The sequence below is a fragment of the Lithobates pipiens genome, unplaced genomic scaffold, assembly GCF_037356315.1.
Source record: "Lithobates pipiens isolate NorthernLeopardFrog02 unplaced genomic scaffold, aLitPip1_a1.2 Scaffold_25, whole genome shotgun sequence".
NCBI lineage: Eukaryota > Metazoa > Chordata > Amphibia > Anura > Ranidae > Lithobates > Lithobates pipiens.
The window spans coordinates 115031951-115045631 of NW_027507787.1; the positions used below are offsets into that span (position 1 = coordinate 115031951).

At 40.3% G+C, this 13681-nt stretch overlaps 1 protein-coding gene across 12 annotated transcripts in view; it reads right to left on the reverse strand.

Annotated features, from left to right (window-relative positions):
- Positions 1-6040: 6040 nt before the first annotated feature.
- The window catches only part of CUNH10orf71 (chromosome unknown C10orf71 homolog), a 1142779-nt gene continuing 1135138 nt past the window's right edge, over positions 6041-13681 (reverse strand). For all 12 annotated transcript variants that reach the window (XM_077454814.1, XM_077454812.1, XM_077454819.1 and 9 more), the window contains one exon: positions 6041-11653. In XM_077454814.1, coding sequence (XP_077310940.1) covers positions 7165-11598 — 4434 coding nt within the window. In that variant the 5' untranslated portion in view covers positions 11599-11653 and the 3' untranslated portion in view covers positions 6041-7164. The remainder of the gene's footprint in view (positions 11654-13681) is intronic.

Consider the following 13681-nt stretch of genomic DNA (forward strand, 5'->3'; position numbering starts at 1 on the left):
TTTAAGCACTCCTTGCCCCCTTACATGCCACATTTGGCATGCCATTTTTTGGGAGCTGGAGTGGGGGCTTTTAGCATTAGGAGGGGGAATTCCTGTCCCACTTCCTTCTTCTGCCCAGGGACCGCCAAGGCGACGCCTCCTTTTGCCTTAAGCGGTCCCTCCCTCTAGTCGATCTCCTGGTACATGTGACGGGTCCCAGGACATAGCCTATCCACTCAGGGAATGCAGCGCAACTCGCGCATGCGCCGTGCATGCCCGGCTGTGAAGCCGAAAACTGTCACGGTCAGGTGCCCAGAGTGGCAATGGAGGCACCGGCAGAGAGGAGGGGGAGAGGAGCGACACCCCGTTCGGCCAAATCGCTGGACCGTAGAACAGGTAAGTGTCTTCTGTTTATTAAAAGTCAGCAACTACACTTTTTGTAGCTGCTGACTTTTAATAAGCCTGGAACTTTACTTTAACCACCCCCTGTAAACTTCTCTACAAGAAACTCTCCCCTTCTCCAAAAGCAAACCCACCCCCCTTTCCTTAACCCCCCACCAAAAGAAACTGCCCCAGGCTGAAATTCTCACTTCTTCCTTCCCAAAACAGAAAATCCATGCCTCCCAATTTACCAGACCTCAGATTAAGCACGGGAAAAGGGTATTGTTTCCTAGTCTCCTTTTGGCTGTGTTATATGATACCTTGAGGAATAGTCTAGGAGTTCCCTCAACCCTGTATTGTCAATTGGACCCCTTTCACACTGGGGCAATTTGCAGGTGCTACAGCGCTAAAAATAGCGCCTGCAAAGCGCCCTGAAACAGCCGCTGCTGTGTCTCCAGTGTGAAAGCCAGCGGTGCGCTTGCAAGACGTTAAAAAAACTCCTGCAAGCAGTATCTTTGGAACGCTGTATACCGCCTGAAATCAATGGGGCATTGCGACTATACCACCTGCAAAGCGCAGCTGCAGGGGCGATTTGCGGGCGGTTTTAAAAAATGTTCTGCTGCTAGTGGGGATTAAAACTGCTCCGCTAATGGCCAAATAGCGCCACTAAAACAACGGTAAAGCAGTGCTAAAAATAGCACCATTTTACCGCCGTGCCAGTACCACCCCAGTGTGAAAGGGGCCTCACCGGCATCTGAGACTGCACAGTAATTTAATTATTTTCAGGAGGATGGGGCACAATAGAACAATAGAAAGGGGGCTGGCTGCTGCACTCTGAAACTCTGATTGCTTCTACTGTGCTGATGCTGAGGCTAAACAGCAGGGACACTGTCTGGGCATTTTGCCAAGATGCTCTGGGATGGTTTGAACACCTCTGAGCCTCCCGTTATCTATGCCCCTGGACATGAGGACAGACAAGAAAGGGAAAATTACGGTAAGTATTAACCACTTCAGCCCCGGACCAATTGTCAGCCTAAGGACCAGAGGTCTTTTTACAATTTCGCACTGCACTGCTTTAACTGGTAATTGCGCGGTCATGCAATGTTGTACCCAAGCTAAATTTGCGTCCTTTTCTTCCCACAAATAGAGCTTTCTTTTGATGGTATTTGATTGCCTCTGCGATTTTTATATTTTGCAATAAAAATGGAAAAAAGACCGAAAATTTCGAGAAAAAAATATATTTTCTACTTTTTGTTATAAGAAAAATCAAATAAACTCAATTTTAGTCATACATTTAGGGCAAAATTTATTCAGCCACATGTCTTTAGTAAAAAAAAATGTCAATAGGCGTATATTTATTGGTTTGCGCAAAAGTTATAGCGTCTACAAACTAGAGTACATTTTGTGGAATTTACACAGCTTTTAATTTATGCCTGCCTATCTCAATTCTTGAGGTGCTAAAATGGCAGAGCAGTACAAATCCTCCCCAAATGACCCCATTTTGGAAAGTAGACACCCCAAGGAAATTGCTGAGGGGCATGTTGAGCCCATTGAATATTTTTTTTTTATGTCCCAAGTGATTGAATAATGACACAAAAAAAAAAAAAAAGTTTACAAAAAGTTGTCACTAAATGATATATTGCTCACACATGCCATAGTTATATGTGGAATTGCACCCCAAAACATATTCTGCTGCTTCTCCTGAGTACGGGGATACCACATGTGTGACTTTTTGGGAGTCTAGCTGCGTACGGCACCCCAAAAACCAATCACTGCCTTCAGGATTTCTAAGGGTGCAAATTTTTGATTTTACTCCTCACTACCTATCACAGTTTCGAAGGCCATAAAATGCCAAAATAACACTAAACCCCCCCCCCCCAAATGACCCCATTCTGGAAAGCAGACACCCCAAGCTATTTACTGAGAGGCATGTTGAGTCCATGAAATATTTTATATTTTGCCACAAGGAATTTTAATTTTTTTTATTTTTTTTGCACAAAGTTGTCACTAAATGATACATTGCTCACACATGCTATGGGCATAAGTGAAATTACACCCCAAAATAAATTCTGCTGCTTCTCCCGAGTACGGGGATACCACATATGGGGGACTTTTTGGGAGCCTAGCCACGTACAGGACCCCGAAAACCAAGCACTGCCTTCCGGATTTAAATATAAAACGCTACCAAAAAAAAACTGTTAGTGATCGTAGGGATCAGGCCTGACTCTGCGAACGCTGCAGTTATGTGTTTAGTGTTTTGTAAGTGACAGTGATCGATCAATACTGCACTTGGGTGGGCTGGGCGGAGGGGCAAAACGCAGGTGCCAGCAGGTATCTGAGCTGATTCCGCTAACAATGCGTTTTTTTGGAACCCTAAACTGCTTGGGGCGCTAGTATAGATCTGATCAGATCAGATATTGATCTGTTCAGATTCTATACCACTACGGGAGGTGTATGCTTTGCGCGTGGGTGTTAGCGGTACTGGCACTAACCTAGCGCTGCCTGGGGCGACGCAGACCCTGACCCTAAAACCCAACTGATATCACCCGCTGGGTGATCAGGGGGTTAAACGTTTATTGGGTAATAAATGGTGGGTGCCCTGATGCTATAAAAAGCAAACTAACCAGAGTCACCCGTAACACTTATACAGTGATCACTGGTGAAAGGGTTAACTAGGGGCAATCAGGGGGTTAAAATCTTTATTAGGTAGTATATGGGGGTCCCTGGCACTATATAAAAACCTGATGGGGAACCTAAATAACTAACTGGCTAACCAGCGTCACCAGTGACACTTATACGGTGATCACTGGTGAAAGGGTTAACTAGGGGCAATCAGGGGGTTAAAACCGTTATTGGGTAGTATATGGGGGTACCTAGCGCTATAAAAATCTGGCGGTGAACCTAAAAACATAACTAGCTACCTAACGGCACCAGTGACACTAATGCAGCGATCAGAAAAACGATCGCTTAGTGACACTGGCAAAAGGGGGTGAAAGGGTTAACTAGGGGCAATCAGGGGGTTAAAACCGTTATTGGGTAGTATATCGGGGTACCTAGCGCTATAAAAACCTGGCGGTGAACCTAAAAAAATAACTAGCTACCTAGCGGCACCAGTGACACTAATGCAGCGATCAGAAAAACGATCGCTTAGTGACACTGGCAAAAGGGGGTTGAAAGGGTTAACTAGGGGCAATCAGGGGGTTAAACCTTTATTGGGGGGTAGGGGGCTACCCTGGACCTAACACTAACTGCCCTGACAGTTTTTACTGTCACAACTGACACTAAATGCAGTGATCAGTAAATAAATGATCACTGCAATCAGTGACACTGTGACTGGGGGGGGGGTTGATTGGGGAGCGGGGGGGTTGTGTGCCTATGTGTACCTACATGTCAGTGTAGTGTTTGGTGCACTTACTTTCTGTGTTCTCCTCGCAGTCCGGTCAAAAAGACCGCCCCAAGGAGAATGACATCACTTCCTCCCTGCAGGTGTTTACAATACACAGCGGGGGAAGCTTCTCATTTGCCAGGAGCGATCGAGAGGGGATGGCCAGAAACCAACGGCCATCCCCTCATCCCGGATCGCTCCTGAAGCTCCGATCGGACCCCCCACCCGCGTGAAGGCGAGCACGTACATGTACGGGCTTGTGTCTGTCGGTGCCATTGCACCGATGTACATTGCCATGCGGCGGTCCTTAAGTGGTTAATAACAATTTTCTGTTTTCCATTTAGAACTACTTTTATGCCGCGTACAGACGATCGGACATTCCGACAATGAAATCCTGGATTTATTTCCGACGGATGTTGGCTCAAACTTGTCTTACATACACACGGTCGCACAAATGTTGTCGGAAATGCCAAATGTCAAGAACGCGGTGACGTACAACATGTACGAGGAACCGAAAACAATGAAGTTCAACAGCCAGTGCGGCTCTTCTGCTTGATTCCAAGCATGCATAGAATTTTGTGAGTCGGAATTGTATACACACAATCGGAATTTAAGACAACGGATTTTGTTGTTGGAAAATTTAAAGAACCAGCTCTCACATTTTGTTTGTCAGAAATTCTGGCAAAAAATGTCCGATAGAGCCTACACATGGTCGGAATTTCCGATAACAAGCTCACATCGAACATTTGTTGTCGGAAATTCCGACCGTGTGTACACGGCATAAGAGTTTATAAGTTTGTGATGTTTTGGGTGAAGTGCCATTTAAAGTGTTTTTGTTTTTCACTAATTTTGGATCACAAATATTATATGGATTTATCTGATGTTTTTAGTTGAGAGATGTATTAGTAATTTTTTGGTGCAAATACTGTATATTCACATTTCCATTTTATTACAAGTCTTGAGGTATATGCGATATACTTTTTGGTGGTAGCTAGTGCTACAAACAGGTGATTGGTGGTGTTGGATAGCTGCTTGGGGAAATATTTTATATATTAAAACAATAAAGAAAATGAGGACAAAATGCCAGTATTTGTAAAAATTATTGAACTGTACTAAAAATGTGTGAATTGATTTGGAAATATAGCACATTTTGTGAGCTTGGCGAGTCTCATTTTTTGGTTTCTTACACATTTTTTATGTCTGAATATTGCATGCAAATACGTTATTCATGGAGAATTAACCACTTGTCGTCTTGAAGATTTACCCCCCTTCATGACCAGGGCATTTTTTGCAATTGGCACTGTGTTACTTTAACTGACAATTGCGCAGTCATGCACGCTGTATGACCGTCAATTTTGAAAATAAACACAATATTTTTTACTTTCTGCTATAAAACATATCCAATAAAGACATTTAAAAAAATCGAATTTCTTCATAAATTTAGGCCAATATGTATTCTGCGACATGATTTTGTTAAATAAAATCCCGATAAGCATCTACAAACTATGGTATATATTTTACTGTATTTATGGCATTTTTTATTTTATTTTGTATACTAGTAATGGTGGCAATCAGTTACTTATGGTGGGACTGCGATTGTGGTGTAAAATCGGACACTGACGCGATTGACACTTTGCGGGAACCAGTGACTCTAATACAGTGATCAGTGCTAAAAATATGCACTGTACTAGTGACACTAGCAGACCTCCATTCTGTGTGTTTTACTGACAATTGGTGGGGGCTGGCAGACATCCAGTGCCCAGCACCCGCAGATCGTCTTCTGCTGTGATTAAACACAGGAGAAGCGACTTGCAGCCCCTGAGGGCAGAAGTGCAGAATCACGTATATATACCGGATCCTGCACAGGAGGGATTGCCTGTAGCAGTAAATCTGTTATAGGGTGGTCTGGAACTGGTTAATACATCCTCATTGCTTCAGTAATTTTTTTCATCTTTCCATCTATTAAATCATCTGCCCTTGTTGTTTTAACTTTGGATAATAATATCTTCTCTGGAAAAAGTCTAGGCTTATAACATCCTGCACAGCTCTCTCTTTCACTCTTGTGAGAGTTTTCCAGGAAGGGAAGGGGTGAGTCATAAGAGGGCCAATCAGAGCTGCAGGAGGTTTGCCTCTGTCTGTCTGTGTAAATCCAGGAAGTGACCAGGCAGCAGTTTCAGCTGCCCACAGTTAAAATTGTTGCAGACAGACTTAGTGGAGGGAGATTTCTGCAGCATATTTGGCAAGTACAGAATCACAGTATATATAAAATAATATGCAAAGTTGTTGGAGGGAAGCTTTAGAATGGCAAATATGTTTTTATTACAAATTATGTAAGCAGACTGCAGTTCCTCTTTAAATTCATTAAAGTGGTTGTAAACCTTCTCATATACCCAGTGAAGTGAATAGCCTCAGATTATACACAGAGATTAAACAAATCCACCTACAAGTTTTAGTTGTTTATCTGCAGTTTTGTCTTTTGCACATCCCTTCAAAAGTGCTGATTTCAGATAAAATCCTTCTGAATTTTTCAGTATCTCAAAGGAGGGGATGGAGATCTGCAGTTAGAGGTCGGAGACACTTTGTAAGAGCTGATTGGAGGAAAGGAACGCACCCCTCTTCACACACAGCAAAACGGTGTTCTGAATAGACAAGCTTGTGCTGAGCCCTCCTCCCAATCACATATTTATCTCATGTGTTGGGAAAGCTTATCAGAATTTATCAGACGTGACACATGCTGATTACAGAGGAATGAAGCACCAGAGAAACGACACTTAGAGCTTTGCAGAGACAAGTAAACATTACAGATATACAGTATGTGCTATGTGTGCTTTGTTCAGATTTCATGACTGGGGTTTGCAACCACTTTAATTACTTCATTACTCACAAAGCAGACTAATCTACATGCACACATTCAGGCCAACTAAAAATTTGCACTTGGTCAAGAAAGATGACAGTTGCCAAATTTACAAGGCTTACCTTATTTGCTATTTTAATTGCTCCTCTATATGGTGAAAATGGGATTGCTTCGCCAATTACAACCAAAGAATTATGATATAATGACTCTGTCCAACTTTAATATGTATTGCTAATAACATGAAATGTGCAATGTAATAAATGCCTGAGGAATAAATAATACACAACACACATTTCTCCATTTAAATAACCTACTCTTTTACACAACATATATTTTCCTATAGTTCAATACCCCATATTGTTTTGTATTACTAGAACCAAAGAACCACGTGTAATATCTGCCATAATACATTTTGTTATTTTTTTTTTTTTTTTTTTTGCACTTGTCCAGTCCAAGCAATAACAAATAAAGCAAAAGTGGTCATACACATTTGTCAATACAAGTGTTCTGTGGCTTTTTATATGTGTATGTGTGCATCATAGCCTCATCTATAATATTTCTATATTCATGAAATTGCTTCCATTGCAAAATCATCTATGTCTTTCATTGAAATAATATCTGGACTCCTTGTCTTGCCTGCATTTCTGTCCATGCTTTGTGGAGTGCCTGCCATGCTCTGGTCACATGAATCACAGTCTATGGATTGCTGCATTTTTAAGCAGTCAGCTTCTCCTTCATGCCATGCCCCTGACTTCCCTCCAATGTACAAACCACTGTGATTTAACATATGTGGAGCTCTTTTTAGTGATGATATGGATGTAACTGGTACTGGGGCAAGGCCTTGATACAACATAAATGGATTGTTTGACATTTCCAATGTTGGAGTTGATCTTTCTGATGGGGGTAAGGACATTTGCAGGTATTTTCCGGTTTCTGGATCAAAAAATGTTTTAATTCGGAAATGGACTGGAATGTCCACCACAAAATACTGTCCAGAATCAGGATCCTGCAAAAGTTTGCGCTGAGTAATTGGAAGAGATGGTGTTGAGGCTTCAGAAATTGACTCCTCTTGCTGTAGAGTATGTGATATGCAGGATCCCACATTTAAATCTGATTGTTGTGTAATTGAAGGTGTAATGATATTGGCCGGAGATGGAACATCCAGTACAAAATCAGACTCCTGAAAATCCCCTTCCTGTATCTTTGGAGGGATATCAGTTTTCCTGCGTTTTTTGGTCAGGCGTTTGGCACGACGTAGTGCTTTCTCAGTTTTGGGAGGAACTGTTGGTGGTTTTGCAGAATCAGCATGAGCATTATTTAGAGAGTCTATGCTTGGTGCTTTTTGCTGTGGCTGCTTTATGCACTCACTAGTGTTGTTCTTCAAATTATCAGAGAGAGTAGGGACTATATTTATCACATCATTGATTGGGAGGTTAGGCTTTTCACTTCTTAAGTTTACACATGGTAAAGGTGGGCTTGGCATATCTTCTAATGCAGAAAGAGCTGTAGTAAAACCAGAGCTTTGTGTATTAACAGACATGGGACTGGCTACCATAGAGCAAGTAATACATTCTGACATGGGGCTGGTTATAGTTGAACAGGCAATGTCTTCTGAAAAAGAAGTAGCATCTTCTAGCTGTAGGAGTCCATTGTCAAGTGGAGAATAATTTGTATTTGTACTGTCAAGAAGTGGAGAGCTTGCATGTTCTCCATTTACCTTTATGGAGTCACTTGCGTGTTGCACAAGCAAGGTGTTGCATTCAGGTGACAGCCCAGTCACCTCTGAGACAAAGGTTTCAACTGGATGAAAAAATGGCCTATCAAGTAGTGGTGAATTCATATCAGGGCTTTTATTCATTTTGACTAATTCTGCAGTTTCCTCTTTTTTCTTTCTCCAATCAGGAGTCACGCAGCAGGGCTGCTCCTGAATTTCTCTTTCTTCATATTGTGATTTTATTTGTTTATGTTCTCTGCTGTTGTGATCTGGAGTCTCTAATACAGGATGTGTAGCTACACGATTCCAATGTTTATCATTATTTGCTGGCATATTTCTTGTTTTACTTATGTCTATTTTGGAATCCCTGTTTTCCCATGAACTAGGTAATGTTACTCTAAGATCTCCTTTACTTATTGTAAAGCTATAGTCTTCTAATTTGTGGAGAATTAGGCAGTCTTCTGAAAGACTTCTTAATAGAGGCCTCACTGATTTTGTAACAGGTGATGCTTTAATTTTATTGTCTTTTATGTTAAATAGGTTTGGTTTGAAATTAATTATGTTAGATAGTCTTTTAATCCCTTCTGCATTTGAACTTTTTTCACCTTGCTTATCACTTGCTAATAGCTCTCTAACTTCTACTTTCACCTCAGTCTCTTCTTTTAATATTTCATGCTGCTCTCTGCTGCTTTCTATATTGTCATTGCTAACAGCATCGTATTGTAAATCATCCTTTAGGCTATCATTTTTTATCTTTTGTTTTCCACCTTCATCACCTTCAGTTGAACACTGATTTACATCCTCTTTGGAGTCCAAAGATTGCCTTGCGTAGCTTTGTGCGTTTTTCACATCTTGTTCCAAGAAAACACTTGTTTGATTAGAAACTGTATCTGATGGCTCCTCCTGCTTGCTGTCAGGTTTAATATTTTCTTCTTGTAAAGGAAATTCTTTTCCATTTTGCCCCCAAACTGGTTCAATAGGTGCATCCTGTTTTTGTTCCACATTTACACTTGTATCTTCTTTAAGATAAAGAAGGCTATGTTCAATAGGACTGAGATGGGAAGATGACATATATTCGTTATGGCTATTTTTATCTGTGTGGGTGCCTTCTGTAGGAATTTCTGTATTTTCAAATACTTTACATGGTATTACATGGTGTGATGGAGAGTTCAAATATAAATGGCTATCAGAAGTATTTATAAAAAAATCCTGTTTAGCATGTTCTTCTGTAGTTGACCTTGGTACATATGCCTGATCATCATTACAAACATTTTCAACTTCTGATGCTTTTTTATCATAAGCTGAAGCATCTTGTAGCTTGCCATCTGCTATGTAATTATTTTCATAACCATTACAAAAATTTGTTGATGGATTATATGTACTTTTTACTCTTTTTCTCATGTCTTTCAGATTAAATAGTAGGCCCGTGGCTTTGGATTTATATTCATCTCTCTTACGATACAAGCTAATTTCTCTTTGGTCCTGATCATTAAGTGTCATTGTATCAGAAAGTGGAGGAGTTGTTGCCATTGGCTGTTCTTTTAGAGCTTCTTGCATGTTTTTTCTTACTATTACAGGAGTTAAAAGATTTGTAATATTAAAGGATGAGATACTGGGCTTGTCTTCCAAGGAAACATATTCATTTGCTGTCATGTTTTCATTAGATTGTTCTGTAGTACATTCTTTCATACTTAAACATCTATTGAGTAACTTATCCTCCATTTTTATCTTGTGAATATTCATTCTCCTCCAAGGGGGCACACGAGCATTGCTGTTTGAATTAAGATTTGAGTCTGGGTGTTTTGCATGTAGTGTGCTTGGGAAAGTCTCCACACACACCTCATTTGAGTCTTTTAAACCTTGTTTTTTCTCTGGTAAATGAAGTGGAACTGATATATCCTTAACTGACTCTTTTTCTATTTGCTGTATTAATGTTTTTATTCTTCCAGGTGGTGGCATGGGTTTATTAGATAATTTAATTTCATCTGCTTTGGCTGGTATTTCTGATTTCCTGTCCTCTTTTGATAAATCTACTTTTTCTTGAGATTCCACATTTTGTTTTGATAAGGGATGTGATGTTTTAGACATGGTATCTTTAACATGATTTGTAGTTAATTTCTTAGGAGAGTTAGATTTGGCTACAACACAGAGCTGCTCTTTAGGCGATTGATATCCTAAGTCTATTTGCATATCTTCCGCTTGGATCTTATAATCTACATGCACCTTTGGAACCCTGTGACTTGATTCTCTGCTTTGCTTTGTCATCCTTTTGCTGGGAAGTGGAGGAACAGTCCTTAACATCTGAATAGCATCTACGTTATTAGAGAGTGTTGATGCAGGAGAGGCCCATCCTACCTCTATTCCTGCATCCCTTGCTCTTACTCCAGGTGTTGTTCTTTGAAGTAAAGGAGAGCATGGTGTTGCTGATCTCAGAATAGGTGGTGTTCCAGGGACTGGGCTGTCAGTATTTTCTCTTCCATGGTGTCTTTTATTGATATCACTCCATGACTTAAATGCACTATTTTCACTATGAAGAAATGCTATTTTTCTCAAGGACTGCTTTTGATTTGCCAACTTTTTGGCTTGATCTTGTAATGGTGAGCCTGAGGAACACGGCGATGCAGTAGGCCTGGGACAAATTTCTTCCTGAGACTCCAAAAATACTTCTCTGGCTGTGCGCCTGTGTAAATTACGTTGTTCATGAAGACTCACATCATCTGAATTGATAGATTCTAAAGTTTCATCGTTCAAGTCGCTGTGTTCTGAAGATATTTGTTCCATATTCATCTTACCTCTTGGAATACATTTAGAGGGTGAAACTCCATCTTGTTCTGGCCTTTCATTTTCAATATTATAAAAACTTTTTATCAGAGAGGACACCTTGGAGCATGGTTTATATTCTGTGGGCTGAGGAACACACAGTTTATTGGTATTAGTCTTGGCAACTATCAATCCATCCTTTGCACAGTTAAGCAGTGGTTGGAATGTCGGAGCCCACTTTCCCCGCAGTCGTGAAATAGTGGGTAACTGGGCCAAGGGCTGAGTCTTCCTTACTGAAAGGTTAAAAATTCCCAGGTGGTATCTTGTGGAAAGTGGCATTCCTCGAATGGGGGAAGGTATGTGAGGAACATCATTGAATGGTTCTTCCTCAGCAACGCACAAACTTCTAAAAGCTCGATCTGTAAAAGTGCTTACTTCTTGGTCTGTATCATCCATTACACCTACACCACTTCCAGCAAGGCCATCTGCATGTCTTTTATGCTTCTTGTAACGAAGCATGTGCATAGCATAAGTAGACAGGAATATGTAAAGCAGTTCTCACACTCACACCGGATACCACCTATGAGCAGAAAAAAAAAACATAATTCAAGGTAATGTTAATGACAGTAAATATTTATAAATAAAATATCATCATGATACAGAACTTATACATCATGATTTCAACCTTGCATTTGTAAAGTCAGCAGACTGGCACACAAACTACTGCAGAGTATTATTCCAACATTTTATTACATTACAAATATTAAAGATATTCACAAGGACAGATTATTAAATCTGTGAAAGTAACATTCACCAAGCATTCAATGGAAGCAATTACTGTAATTTAAGAACATGCCCCTAGTAAGGCTAGGTTCACACTCATGCTTTTTTTTTTTTTACTGCAGCTTGTGTTTTTCAGAAACACAGTGCAAGCCATTTAACATGATTTGCTATGGGTAACGTTCACATCTATGTGGTTCCTGCAGGCGCATTTTTTTAGAAAGGATCAGGACTTCTTTCCCAGCAGCGTTTTGCATTTTTGGTCCAATAGATGCCAATGAACCCACATCCAAAACAAAAATGTTGCATTTATTCTGTGTTTTGCCTGTGGGTTTAATGCAATTTTCATGCATTTTGCGGCTTGTTTTGATCATGCCTGACTACAAACACCTCCCATTGACAACAGACTTCCCATGCTGCCTTGCAAAACAGGAAGTCGCATCCAACACAGCAGCCAGGATGGTAAAAACAGACGTTCTGATACATCTGGCGAGGCCCCTTGTTTATCATGTATGATCTAGCCCACCCAGACCACAAGAGCAAGGCAAAGCAGCAGCACAGATAGCAGGAAATTGCAAAAGAAATTTATCCAAAATGGGATTCCTTCACCAAGAGACAGAAACATAACAAAGTACTATGAATTTATCTGTGACAAAACTGTATGTATTCTGCTGATTGATGTTGCTACATAGATATATGTGTTAGAAATCAACACTGATCTCCAAACTACAGCAAGGGGACACCTAGTAGCCTTCTGTTTTGTAGAGCCCTGACAAGTGACAAGGGGAGGTAGATGATTTGATGCAGTGCAGGTACGCTCATTATCTTTACTTATTTTCACTTTTTTTTTTCAATTATTTTTTTACTCAAAAAATTTAATAAATAAATACACGTTACTCAAAAAATATGCTGATTATTTTTAAATACCTTCATTTCAGACAAGAAAACAAACAATACAATTTTATAACAAGAAGAGCCACAAAATAGAACAATGTAGCAGATAATGCAGAAAAAGGAAGTGTGGAAAAATGCAAATAGCCTCAAGTTGCTATGGCACTTGAACATTGGTAGACATAAAGAAAAATATTACTTCCCCAACACCAGGAATAGAGCTATGCTATCAGCGCTCAACCTCTCATGTAAAATATAAATAAAGTTAACAAATAACCCATAGAATAAACAAAGACAATAATACAGACCAAAGATAATACTAACCAAAAATGGGGGGGAGAGGACTTTTGTGAGTATTCACTTTTAACTTTTCTTTGTAATGAAACCTTGTTGGAACCTACTACACAGAGGGCTTGTGCTCTCTCCCTTCCTTCCTCTCTCCTTGTTTTACATAATTCATCCTTGATAACTGCACCACTCCTGCCACAAGCTACTGTTAAGGTTAAGGGAGTTGGCGTCCTCCAACTAAAATCCATCCCTTTTGCCAGCAAAATTATGAAGGGCATATGCTGCGTTGACAGCTCGGATAGAATTCCCCATATTTAGATGGATGGGAATGTGCAGTAGGTGCCATTTATTTGCAAGAATGCCAAAAGCACACTCCACAATGTGACAAGCTCTAGTAAGGCAGTAATTGAACACCCTCTTTCAACATCCAAGGTTTGAATTGAATAGTAGTAGTTATCAAAACCAAAAAAGAAAAATTACTGGGAACCTGATATTAATTAAGTCGGGGTGCTGCCCATCAAAGGGGCAGGGTGTATTCACAAGCATATACTGTTTAGAAAATAACTTTAAATGGCTATGTAGCCAGGACAAGCAGTTCTTCAGGTGAAGGGGGGTTCTGGGGGGCAGAACAAAACATGTAGATTAGTAA